Source organism: Jaculus jaculus, chromosome 2, assembly GCF_020740685.1.
Source record: "Jaculus jaculus isolate mJacJac1 chromosome 2, mJacJac1.mat.Y.cur, whole genome shotgun sequence".
Lineage (NCBI taxonomy): Eukaryota > Metazoa > Chordata > Mammalia > Rodentia > Dipodidae > Jaculus > Jaculus jaculus.
The window spans coordinates 115,919,833-115,933,538 of NC_059103.1; the positions used below are offsets into that span (position 1 = coordinate 115,919,833).

Consider the following 13,706-nt stretch of genomic DNA (forward strand, 5'->3'; position numbering starts at 1 on the left):
GTATTTTTTAAAAAAACAAGTTTGCCTAAGTCACAACATATATGTAATTTTAAAAGAACAAAAAGTGATTTGTAAGAATATTCTTTCAGAGTCTTCTATTTTAAGTTGATCAGTAGTTTAAACACAAATGTAAATGGAGTAAAGCATACCACAATCATGTTAGTTATGTCCGGAATGTGTAATGAAAATCTGATGCTCTGAGTAATTCTCAGTAGTGTTAATTATACCATGTGAAAACGAAGATGGTAGGTGTTGTGTAAAAAAATTAAAACAGACTAAGCCTGAACCAGTGTTTTTTTTTTTTTTTTTTGCTTTGTTTTGTTTTTACCATTTCTTTAAATCAAGTCATATTTCTCACGTTTCACCGTGCTTTTCCTCTGGTAACATGATTGCTAAAATGTGAGCATTAACTGTCTGTAGATGCATTGCTCTGGATTGGCATGGCATCCCGATGTTGCTACTCAGATGGTCCTTGCCTCTGAAGATGACAGATTACCAGTGGTCCAGATGTGGGATCTTCGCTTTGCATCCTCTCCACTACGTGTCCTGGAAAACCATGCTAGGTATCATGTTCTAAAGCACATTGACTTATTTTAAGTGGTATGCATCTGATTTTCCCTACCAAAGTGGTAACCAGAACATACCATGCTAACATGAATCCTTTCTTAAAGAATTTTCTACCAATTATTTCAAATAATTAAGCCAAACATGGCATCTGCTTGTAATCTCTGCACTAAGAAGGCATAGACAAGGTAGGTCAGGAGTTCAAGGCCATCCTCTGCTATAGTGAGTTCAGGATCAGCGTGGGCTGCATGAGACTTTGACTCAGAAACTGAAACCAGGGCTGGAGAAAAACAGCTTAGTCAGTAAAGAGCTTCTCTTACAAGAATGAGATCCCAAGCTGGGCATGGTGGTGTACCCCTTTAATTGCAGCACTCGGGAGGCAGAGGTAGGAGGATTGCTGTGAGTTCGAGGCCACCCAGAGACTACAGAGTGAATTCCAGGTCAGCTTGGGCTAGAGTGAGACCCTACCTTGAATAATTAAAAAAAAAAAAAAAAAAAAGAATGAAATCCCAAGTTTGATTTCAAGAATCACTTTTTTGTTGCTTTTTTTTTTAAATAATTTTTTTAAATAATTTTTTTTTTCTTTAAATAAGCCAGGCTTGTTGACATGTTTGTAATCCTAGTGTTGGAGAGATAGAGGTAGGAAGACTCAGTGTCCAGCCATTCTAGCCTAATTGGAAAGCTCTGGGCCAATAAAAGACCTGTCTCAAAAAATGGTAGGTGACATTCCTGAGGAACCAACCCCTGTGGTTGGGTATGCATACATGCATGTGCACCTGTGCACACAGGACCTCAAAGTACGGTGACATTCCTACCTCTGCCTCTCAAGTGCTGGGATTAAAGGCATGTGCCACCACGCCTGGCTTTTGGTTTTTTTTTTTTTTTTTTTTTTTTTTGGTTTTTCGAGGTAGGGTCTCTAGCCCAGGCTGACCTTGTAGTCTCAGGGTGGCCTCGAACTCACGGTGATCTCCTACCTCTGCCTCCCGAGTGCTGGGATTAAAGGCGTGCACCACCACGCCCGGCTTTTTTTTTTTTTTTTTTTAAATTGTGGTTAATGTGTGTACAAACTCAGGTTCTTTTGCTTCTGTGGTAAGTAAGCACTTTATCAACTGAACTGTTTCCCTAGCCCCTAAAAGGTGTTCTTGACATGTCTTGAAATTTTTATTAAGATAGACTCTTGCTATGTAGCCTTTACCTAGTACTCATTGTGTAGATCTGGCTGTCCTTGAATTTTTGGCAGTCCTCCTGCCCCAGCTGTCTTGGTGCTGGGACTATAGGTATGTACCACCACTCCCAACTTGACGTGCATGATTAGATTGTGGAGGCCAAGGAGAATTATAAAGTACATTACCAATGGACTTGGAGAAATTTGATTGTTGACTCCCTCTTAAAAATAGTATTGTGGAGCTGGGCATGGTGGCACGCACCTTTAATCCCAGTACTTGGAAGGTATAGTTAAGGAGATTCATGGTGAGTTCAAGGCCACCCTGAGACTACATAGTGAATTCCAAGTATAATAATGTAATTTTAATTACTGAAGAAGAAAGGAAGAGATGAGATGACATGTCATGGTATTGCCGTTTACTTTGAGATGATCAAAATCTTATCTTTAAATATAGAAAAAAAATGTGGCTAAATCAGTGTAAAAAGTGCTACAATGTCATAACTTTTTTTCTTGGTCTCGACTTTTACAAAATAGAACATTGCATACAAAAAGTATTTGTTAAAACAACTCTAAAATTATTAATTTTATTTAATTGAGAGCGGAAGAGAGAGAAAGAGGCAGGTAGAGAATGGGTATGGGAGGACCTCTAGCCACTGCAAACGAACTCTAGATGCATGGGTCACCTAGTGCATCTGGCTTTATGTGGGTACTGGGGAGTCGAACTTAGATCCTTTGGCTTTGCCAGCAAGCACCTTAACCAGAGTCATCTCTCCAGTCCAAACGATCCTTAATTTTTTTTTAATTTTTAAAAAAGAATATTTTTATTTATTTATTTGCGATGCAGAGATATTTGAGAGTCAGAAAGAGAAAGAGGCTGAGAGACAAATGGGTGCACCAGGGCCTCCAGGCACTGCAAATGAACTCCAGACACATATGCCATCCTGTACATCTGGCTTTATGTGGGTCCTGGAGAATCAAACGTAGGTCCTTTGGCTTTGCAGGCAAGCGCCTTCACCACTAAGCCAGCTTTCCAACCCCCAAAACAATTCTTTTTCAAACCTGCCTGCCTGCTTCTCCTTCCCTACTGCTCTTGTTCCCCCATTTCCTCCTCCCCTCTGTTTCATTGTGAGGCAGGATCTCACTGTAGCCCAGGCTGACCTGGAATTCACTCTGTAGTCCAAACTGGCCTTAAACTCATAGCAGTCCTCCTGCCTCAGCTTCCTGGAGGCTGAGATTATAGACATAAAGCTACCACACCTGGTTTATGTGCTTCTTTCTTTCTTTTAAATGTTTTATTTATTTATGAGAGATGGGGGAGAGAGGCCGAGAGAGAAAGAGAGAGAGAATGGACACACAAGGGATTTTAGCCACTGCAAACGAACTCCACATGCATGTGTCACCTTGTGCATGTGGTTTACATGGGTCCTGGGGAATCAAACCTGGGTCTTTAGGCTTTGTAGGCAATTCCTTAACTACTGATCCATCTCTCCATCCCTTGTGATTAGTATTCTAAAAAAAAATATTTATTTATTTGAGAGAGAAAGCAGGTAGAATCATTTTTTTGTTTATTTATTTGAAAGTGACAGAGAAAGAGGCAGATAGAGAGAGAAAGAGAGAGAGAGAGAGAGAGAGAGAGAATGGGCGCACCAGGGCTTCCGGCCCCCTTGTGCGTCTGGCTAATGTGCGTACTGAGGAATCAAGCTTCGCACTGGGGTCCTTAGGCTTCACAGGTACCACTTAACCACTAAGCTATCTCTTTAGCCTCTCAGAATCATTTTTTTTAAATTAACTTTTTTGTTTATTTTCATGGTAAGGTCTTACTGTAACCCAGACTGACCTAAAACTCACTCTGTAGCCTCAGGTTGGCTTTGAACTTGTCATGATCCTCCTGCTTCAGCCTTCCAAGGTCTGACACTAAAGGAATGTGCCCAGTTTACTAAAATTGTTTTGATTAGCATAGAGTTGGGTTTCATTGTGGCAGCTTCATGCTTTGTTTCATTTCCTTTGTTCTTGTTCATCTCTCCCCTTTGTGTTCCTTATAGGGGCATTCTGGCAATTGATTGGAGCATGGCTGATCCTGAGTTGTTACTAAGTTGCGGAAAAGATGCTAAGATTCTTTGTTCTAACCCTAACACGGGAGAGGTATGATGACCAAATGTTTCTCAATCTTACAGCCATTGTAACACTTTGTAGCAAAATGAGGAATTGTTCATACTATTTTGAGTGCATTATTACAATTAAGGAGATGTGAAGATCGATGGGTGAGCATGAAATGTCAATCAAGCAGCAACTTTAATAGGACATTATCTCAGCTCAGGTCTTTCAACCTTAAAAGTTAGTGAAATTAGTCCACTTGAAACTAGTAGGAACTCCCTCCATTTCCAGTAATCTATGTTTATTCCCCACTCAGAAATAGTTGGGAAGTTGGAGTGTGCTCACTGGTAGAAGTGTGTAGCATGTGTCAGATCCTGGGCTTCCAAAGGAAAAAGTCATGCTGACTCTCATTTATTTCACATGACTTTTGGAATCATTATCTTCATTGTAAGGTTGTTCAAGGTTTGGGCCCTTTTCCTATTTGACCATTCCAATAAACATACTCTTGGCCTTCAAAAAATATATATATATATTTAACAGAGAGAGAGTGAGCGAGAAAGAAGAGAGTATGTGTGTTTGTATGTATGTACACGCATATATGAGTGTGTGTAGCTGTGCCAGGTCCTTGTGCTACTGCAGTGAACTCCACATGCGTGTGCCACTTTGTGGGTGAGACTTGAACCTGGGACAGCGGGTTTCGTAAGTAAACAGCTTTTTTTTTTTGGTTTTTCGAGGTTGGGTTAGTGTCTCACTTTAGCCCAGGCTGACCTGGAAATCACTTTGTAGTCTCACAGTGGCCATCGGAATTTTGATGGGGATTGTATTAAATGTGTAGATTGCTTTTGGTAAGATTGACGTTTTCACAATATTGATTCTTTCAGTCTAAGAACAAGGGATGTCTTTCCATTTCTTTGTATCTTCCGCAATTTCTGTCTTGAGTGTATTAAACTTTAATTGTAGAGAGCCTTCTGTTTATTGGTTGGTTTATTCCCATATACTTTATTTTTTTTTTATTTATTGAGGCAATTGTGATTCCCTGATTTCATCCTCAGCATATTTGTTGTTAGTACATAGAAAGGCTACTCATTTCTGTATGTTTATTTTGTATCCTGCTACGTTGCTAAAAGTGTCATATCAGCTCAGACAGTTTTCAGGTAGAATTGTCAGGGTACTTTATGTACAGAATTATATCATCTGCAAATGACAATTTGATCTCTTACTTTCCAACTTGTATCCATTTTATGTGTACCTCTTGCCTTATTGCTATAGTTAGACTTCCGGTACTATATTCAAGAAAAGTAAGGGCAGTGGACACCCTTGTCTTGGTCCTGATTTTCATAGAAAAGCTTCAGGTTTTTTTCCCATTTGATGTTATGTTGACTGTTTGTTATAAATAGCCTTTATTATGTTGAGGCATGTTCTTTCTATTTCCAGTTTCTGTAGGTCTTCTACCATGAAAGGATGTTGGATTTTTCTCAAATGCCTTTTCTGTATCTGTTGAGAAGATTGTGTGATTTTTGTTCTTCAGTTTATTTATATGATGTATTGTATTTATCAATTTATGTATGTTGAACCATCCCTGCATCTTGGGAATAAAGCCTACTTGGTCAGAATGAATGATCTTTTTGGTATTCTGTTTGCCAGAATTATGTTGAGCATTTTTGCATCTATGTTCATGAGGGAGATTGGTCTGTAATTTTTTTGTTGTTGTTGTTCTGTCCCTGTCTGATTTTGGTATCAGGGTGATGCTGGCTTTATAGGAGTTTGGTAGTGTTCCTTCCTTTTCTATTTTATGGAAAAGTTTGAAAAGATTGGTGTTAGTTCTTCCATGAAAGTCTGGTAAAATTCACCAGTGAATCCATCTGGGCCTAGACATTCATAGTTGGAAGAGGTTTTGTTTTGTTTTTTTAAATAAGTGCCTGGATCTCTGTACTTGTTATAGGTCTATTTAAATGTTTTATCTCATCTTGATTTAATTTTGTTTTTGTTTTTCAAGGTAGGGTCTTGCTCCAGCCCAGGCTGACCTGGAACTCACTATGTAGTCTCAGGGTGGCCTCAACTCACAGCGATCCTGCTACCTCTGCCTCCTGAGTATACCACCACACCCGGCTTTGATTTAGTTTTGACAGGTCATAAAAATCAAGGAAATCATCCATCTCTTTCAGATTTTCAAACTTAGTGGAGTATATGCTCCTAAAATATGTCCTCATTGGGCTGGAGAGATGGCTTAGTGGTTAAGCGCTTGCCTGTGAAGCCTAAGGACCCCGGTTCGAGGCTCGGTTCCCCAGGTCCCACGTTAGCCAGATGCACAAGGGGGCGCACGCGTCTGGAGTTCGTTTGCAGAGGCTGGAAGCCCTGGCGTGTCCATTCTCTCTCTCTCCCTCTATCTGTCTTTCTCTTTGTGTCTGTCGCTCTCAAATAAATAAAATCTTTAAAAAAAAATATGTCCTCATGCTTTCTGAAATTTCATTGATATTTGTTGTAAGGATGTCTTTTTCCTCTCTAGTTTTATTGATTTGTGTTACTTCTCTCTCTTTTTTGATCAGATTTGCTAAGGGTTTATCAGTCTTGTTTTATCCTTATTTGTTTGTTTGTTTTTCCAGGAAGGGTTTCTCTCTAGCCCAGGCTAACCTGGAATTCACTATGTAGTCTCAGGGTAGCCTTGAACTCACAGTGATCGTCTTCCTGTCAGGTGCTAGAATTAAAGACATCTAGACCTTTCTAATTTCTTGTACTATAAGAACTTGAAGCTATAAATTTCCCTCTTAGGACTGCCTTCATTATATCCCAAAGATTTTGGTATGTTGTTTTCTCATTTGCATTTTATTTTATGATTTTTTTCTTTCCTTCTTGATTTTTTTCATTGACCCATTCATAATTTAGTAGTGTACTATTTAGTTTCCATGATTTTGTGTATGCACTATAGCTTTTGTTGCTTTTGATTTGTAGTTTAATCCCATTGAGATCAGAGTGCAAGGAATTATTTCAGTTTTCCTGTATTTGTTAAGATTTGCTTTGTATCCTAATATATGGTCTATCTTAGAGAATGTTCCATGTGCTGCTGAAAAGAATGTGTATTCTGTAGCATTTGGATGGAATGTTTTTTAGATATCTGTTAGGTCCATTTTTTTTCATGACCTCATTTAACCCAGATGCTTCTCTGTATTTTATTTTATTTTAAGGTTTTTTGGTTTATTTTAATTTATTTATTTGAGAGTGACAGAGAGAGAGAGAAAGAAGCAGATAGATAGATAGAAAGAGAGAAAGAATGGGTGTGCCAGCGCCTCCAGCCACTGCAAACAAACTCTAGCTAGGTGCATGTGCTCCCTTGTGCATCTGGCTAACATGGGTCCTGGGGAATGGACCCTTCATCTGGGGTCCTTAGGCTTCGCAGGCAAGCGCTTAAACGCTAAGCCATCTCTCCAGCCCTCTGTTTATTTTTTGCTGGGGTGACCTGTCAGTTGTTAAGAGGGCATTGAAGTCACCCACTGAAACTGTGCGTAATGCTATCTGTGGGATTCACATGAGCACACCAGCGCCTCAAGCACTGCAAATGAATTCCAGGTGTATGTGCCACTTTGTGCATCTGGCTGTACGTGGATACTGGGGTTTTGATACAGGATGGGTAGGTTTTGCAAGTAGGACCTTAACCGCTTAGCTATCCCTCCTGCCCACTATAGTTTTCTTGTAAAGTAAAAACGTTTTACTTGTAGAGCAGTGCTAAAGTGAAGGTCTCTTGAAAAATATACTGAAAATGTTGAGTCTTTTGGCTTCTTTCTTACAATTTAATACCAGCTTGCCTAAGAATCCCTTTTGACCACACACTAACATGGTATTAGTAGCAAAGATTTTTTTTTTGATAAATGCATTTCATTATTTATTTAGATGTTTAAGCTCTTGCACTAAGTTTTTACAAGCTGGTGAACACTGACAAGTTATTTCTCCCACAGAACTACAACCACACATTCCTAGACAGTATAAATATATGGTTGAACTCACATTAAAACACGTCACCATTTTATCAATTACATAATAAAACAAATTATCAAGTATCCAGTTATTAAGTTACATAGCTCAAAAGGCATGTAAAATATTAGATGTCTGCTCAGTTCATTAGCAGACCCCACTTTTTTGCAAGTTTGGAAAGAGGAAAATCATAATTCAAACAAAAAAAAAGTTGGTAAAGAACTTTTGTTAAGTATGAAAAAAATTAAGTATTTCAGAAATTTTGATTAAGAATTGCTTACAACAAAGCATCTCTACCTTTATAAACATTTACTAAATTAAAGAGCACATTCTCTGCTATACAAGACAAAGGCAACATCTGACTGAGGTATTGAACAGCCTCTCTCCCATTCTTTCTTCAGGCCCTCCCTGTTCATGTGCACTTCAGAGTGCAAACACTAAATTGACTATAAGGCTTTTTGTTTGTCTGGAGAGATTAAAGATATGTGCTTCTTCAACAATGCAGATTTTCAAAATGGAGGTTTTTCCATGACAGCATAAAAGACAGAATGACATTAAATAATCACCAAGAGTTGGTCAAAACAAACAAAGAAACAAACAAACAAAAAAACACTTGAGCAAATCTGATGTGTACTGGTATGAATGTGGGAAATGTAAACATAAAGTGAGCAGAAAACTATATATATAGACCCTACATTTGAAATGACTGAAGGAATGAACCACCCCCACCCAGGGTCTAGTGTTCTTAGCTCCTGATAGCAAAGATTTTTACATCAGGGACTTCTTGTATTTCTCATAAACCATTTCCTAAAGAGAGTGCTTAATCCCCTATAGTGCCCATGGGACGAGTGTGTGCATGCTCTGTCTTGTTATAGCCCCACAGCCGGGGATGAGAGCGTGCGCTCTGTCTTGTTACAGTCCTGTAGCTGGGGATGAGAGTGTGCGCGCTCTCTCTTGATGAAGTAGATTTGTCAATGATTCTTTCTGGGAGATTGATTGTGAAATTTGGTCTTCAAACAGTCTAAATACAGCTGTTGAGATCTTGCCAGGCAAAAACAGTTGGACCTTTTAGTTTAATAATGTTCTGGTTTTTCAAACATATCCACTACTACAGTATAAGAACAGAAAGAGCTCAGTATGTAAGATGATCTTGCGCAAATGTAGATGAAATACTTAGCAGTGTTCCTGTGCAGCATAGTAGACCATCGTAAGGGATCACTGTATCTTAAAAAGACTTCTATTGACTTTCCTTGCTAAGGACTTTCAGAGAAAATGCTTAGCTGTATTTATTAATAACATAAGCTCAGTAATTTTGGATATAAACTGACTCTACACTTATCTGACTTTTGTTTATTTTACTTATGTTTGGCCTAGATACTATATGAACTTCCCACTAACACACAGTGGTGCTTTGATATTCAGTGGTGCCCCCGAAATCCTGCTGTCTTATCAGCTGCTTCCTTTGATGGACGGATCAGTGTTTATTCTATCATGGGAGGGAGCACAGATGGTTTAAGGCAGAAACAAGTTGATAAGGTAATAAGTATTTAGGTTTTGGTTATTAAAAGTGAAAAAATCATATTCTATAATTACTTTTAAAGGACTTTATGTTGACTGCTGATTTATTGAATAATTCTGATTATATACTTTTTGGATGTTTTCACAACTCTGACATAATTTTTATAAGTTCCTGATTTATGCATTTTCAGCTTTCATCATCTTTTGGGAATCTTGATCCCTTCGGCACAGGACAGCCGCTTCCTCCGCTGCAGATCCCTCAGCCAACCTCTCAGCACGGTGTGGTGCTGCCTCTGAAGAAGCCGCCCAAGTGGGTCCGGAGACCTGTTGGTGCTTCCTTTTCAGTAGGTGATTTTGTATCTGTGGTTTAATGCTGTTATTCAAGTGGGAAATGTCTGCACTTGACATATCAATTGTGGACTGTCATCACTCAAATTTTTTCTTGAGAAAAAATAGATTTTTCACTTGGGAGGTTGAATTAGAAGGATCATCATGAGTTCAAGGCCACCCTGAGACTACATAGTGAATTCTAGGTCAGCCTGGGCTAGAGCAAGACCCTACCTTGAAAAACCAAAGGAGGAAAAAAAAGATTTCTGTTTTATATAGCATTATGAATCCATATAACTTTGCTGACCCTAACCATGTTTCAGTGCAGAGCTGGCTGCAGTGGTGCTCATTTGTAGTCACAGCTCCTCTGGAATCATGGGCTAGAAGTTCAAGACCAGCCTAGGCAACTTAGAGTGATTTTGTGTCAAAATGAACCAGTAGCATTAAATATTTTCACACTATTATGTAATCACTATCCCCTGAATCCGCTTCCTTCCCTTTCTAACAACTCACCTTCCTTTTCTCTCCTGTTTGTTAGGGTGTATGGAGGTTTTGAGCTGTTTTTCTCTGCATTCTAGTTTCTGTTTGTGATTGCTTTTTTTTTTTTTTAATTGTAAAAACACATGGGGCTGGAGAGATGGCTTAGTGGTTTAGGTGCTTGCCTGCAAAGCTTAAGGACTCTTGTTCAGCTCTCCAGGTCTCATGTAAACCAGACACAAGGTGACACAGTACACATGCACACAAGGTGGCACACACATCTGGAGTTTGATTGCAGTGGCTGGAGGCCCTGGCACACCAATTCTCTCTCTCTCTCTCTCTCTCTCTCTCTCATAAAAATAATTAATAATAATTAAAATATTAGGGCTGGAGAGATGGCTTAGTGATTAAGGCACATGCCTGCGAAACCTAAGAACCCAGGTTTGATTCTCCAGGTCCCACATAGGCGCGATGCACATAGTGGCACATGTAGCTGGTGTTCGTTTGAAGTGGCTAAAGCCCTAAGATGCCCATTCTCACTCTCTTTCCCCCCTCTCTGACTGTAATAAATAAAACAAAATCTATTAAAAATTTTTAAAAATAAACAAAATATTTAAAAACAACACATGAAACAAAACTTACCTTCTCAGCTATTGTTAGGTATACAGTTCAGTAGTGTTCCTAATCTATATTTCACTGGATTTGATCTCAGCACTGCAGCAAAAAAAAAAAAAAAAAAAAAGCATAATCCTGGTACAGAACCTTACAGAAGATGAAAGATTTGTTCTGTTCTTTCCTTCATCCTCTGTATTTCTTTGACAGTTTCATGTACGTACACAATATATTTTCAGCATATTCACCCCCCATTACCCTCTCTTGTCCCCTTCCCACTCCTAGTGAGCCCCCTCTGTTCCCAACTAGTTTCCCTTCTACATTCATGTTTGTTTGTTTGTTTGTTTGTTTTTTCTTGGGGGGGGTATTTTGAAGTAGGATCTCACTCCAGCCCAGGCTGACCTGGAATTCACTATGTAGTCTCAGAGTGGCCTTGAACTCATGGCAATCCTCCTACCTCTGCCTCTCGAGTGCTGGGATTAAAGGCATGTGCCACCATGCCCGGCTAGTTGGTTTGTTTGGTGACTCGCTGAGTTTAATAATGGTTGCAGGATCCTATGAGTATGGGTGGGAGGTTATTTGTTGGAGCATGAGCAACTTAGCAGTGGCTACACCACCAAAGAACATTCTTCTCCCTTCTCCAGCAAGCACTAATCGGTAATAGCTTTCACAGGAGAAGGGGCCCACCGTGAGCTTCTCCATCCCTGACAGTGTTGACAGGCCCAGTCATGGGCAGGTGAGCACAGCCACTGTGAGGGCCTGAGTGCAGCAGTTGAGTCAGGTGTAGTTTTGTTTGACTGTACTAAACAGTGATTAGCTGTCTACTTGCTATATACAATGCAATACATTGTCTGAGAAATTGTGGCTACAATGAGAAATATACTTTTTCCAGAAGGTTCATTGTGAAAAAATCAAATTGAGGGCTAGAGTCAGGTTGTGCACCATGGAAGAGTATATCAGTTAATTTCATCCAAACTGGTCTATGTTTAGGTCACAGTTATCTTAGCATGGCAGTTTTTTTTTTTTTTTTTTTTCCTTGTGCTACATCCTGGTAGTAAAAAGTAATTTCATTCAATTGTTCTTTTTCAGTTCGGGGGCAAGCTGGTCACCTTTGAGAACATGAAGGTGCTCCCTCAGCAGGGGGCTGAGCAGCAGCAGCAGCAGCGTGTGTTCATTAGTCAGGTGGTCACAGAAAAGGAATTCCTCCGCCGGTCAGACCAGCTGCAGCAGGTGGTGCAGTCACAAGGATTTATCAACTACTGCCAGAAAAAAATTGATGGTTCTCAGACCGAGTTTGAGAAAAACGTGTGGGCCTTTTTGAAGGTAAAGTTGGTATTTAAAACCATTTCATTTTATTTGTGAATTTAACTGTTCCTATTTAATACAACTCTGTCTTCCTGTTAACCCTTTGGAAATGTGTAATTTCAGGAATTCATGATGAAATTTGAGAAACCAGAGCCAAGTGTGTTGGCTCACATCTAGAATGCTAGCACTCAAGCTAAGACATGACCTCAGGCCTGACGCTTGTGCTCCATAGCAAGACTGTGTGTCAAGAAGCCAAACAACAACTTAGAAAGAGAGCAGAATCTGTGAGGTGTGATGGCTCACTCTAGCTCAGCCTGACCTAGAATTTACTACGTAGTCTCAGGGTGGCCGCCTTGAACTTGTAGCGATCCTCCTACCTTTGCCTCCCGAGTGCTGGGATTAAAGGCATGTGTCACCATGCCCAGCTCAAAGTTGCATTTTTGACAGCAAACTAACAAATAACAATTTTATGAGTTTTGCTTTCATTGTAATTATTATTTTTTTTCTTTTCAAGGTAGGGTCTTGCTGTAGCCCAGGCTGACCTGGTATTCACTATGTAGTCTCAGGGTGGCCTCAAACTCACTGTTGATCCTCCTACCTCTACCTTTTGAGTGATGGGATTAAAGGTGTGCACCACCACACTCAGCTTAAATGATTATTTTTTGTTATCAAATTTCTCAAGAAAAAGCAATTTGAATATAGTTGATAAACTCTGGTGGATGTGTACAGGTGCCAACATGTCCACATGAATTACACAAACATAAATACACAGGCTAAAACCAAAAGCCAAAAAAGAACAAAATAAAATTATAGAAGTTATATCTTACAATTAACAATTTTGAAAAAGTGTTAGGACATAGAAGCTCATATGCAATGAATCTTACATTCATATAACTTTTGAACATGAATTAGTTTATCTTTAGCAAAATGTGCCTAAGGGCTAGGGAGAGGAGTACCCAAGTTTGTATCCCTAGCATGCATGTAAAGCTTGGTGTCATGGTGTGAGTGTGTAATCCCAGCGCACCTCCAGTGAGAAGGGAGGCAGAGAACAGAGAATCCCCAGAAGCTTGTCAGCCAGCTAACCTCGTGAACACAGCAGGAAGTGAGGGACCCTGCCTCAAATAGTGTGAAAGGAGAGGACCAGCACTGATGCTGCCCTCTCATCTCTTCACTTGCTCTGAAGCACGTATGTGCTTGCACTCACATAACTGAGCACCCCCCAACATACACAAAATAAACTTAATTCAACCAGGATTCTGCTTGAATAGTTGCTGTGAAAAAATAGCCAGTTTAGCTAAGTGGTGGATGCCTATAATCCTGTATGGAGGCAGGAAAATCAGAAGTTCATGCTCATCTTCTGCTACATATCAAATTCATGGACTGATCTACATACAACTCTTGCTTCTTTAAAAAATAATAATAATAAGGGCTGGAGAGATGGCTTAGCAGTTAAGCGCTTGCCTGTGAAGCCTAAGGACCCCAGTTCGAGGCTCGGTTCCCCAGGACCCATGTTAGACAGATACACAAGGGGGCGCACGCGTCTGGAGTTCATTTGCAGAGGCTGGAGGCCCTGGCGCGCCCATTCTCTGGCTCTATCTGCCTCTTTCTTTCTTTGCCGCTCTCAAATAAATAAATGAGTAAATAAAATATAAACAAAAATAAATAAATAAAAATCTGG

The 13,706-nt window shown here is 39.7% G+C and overlaps 1 protein-coding gene across 7 annotated transcripts in view; it reads left to right on the plus strand.

The window, feature by feature from the left end:
* Positions 1-13,706, plus strand: part of Sec31a (SEC31 homolog A, COPII coat complex component) — a 93,443-nt gene that overhangs the window by 22,455 nt on the left and 57,282 nt on the right. For all 7 annotated transcript variants that reach the window (XM_045142733.1, XM_045142735.1, XM_045142738.1 and 4 more), the window contains exons 7-11: positions 421-563; positions 3,772-3,871; positions 9,164-9,325; positions 9,499-9,651; positions 11,813-12,046. In XM_045142733.1, coding sequence (XP_044998668.1) covers positions 421-563; positions 3,772-3,871; positions 9,164-9,325; positions 9,499-9,651; positions 11,813-12,046 — 792 coding nt within the window. The remainder of the gene's footprint in view (positions 1-420; positions 564-3,771; positions 3,872-9,163; positions 9,326-9,498; positions 9,652-11,812; positions 12,047-13,706) is intronic.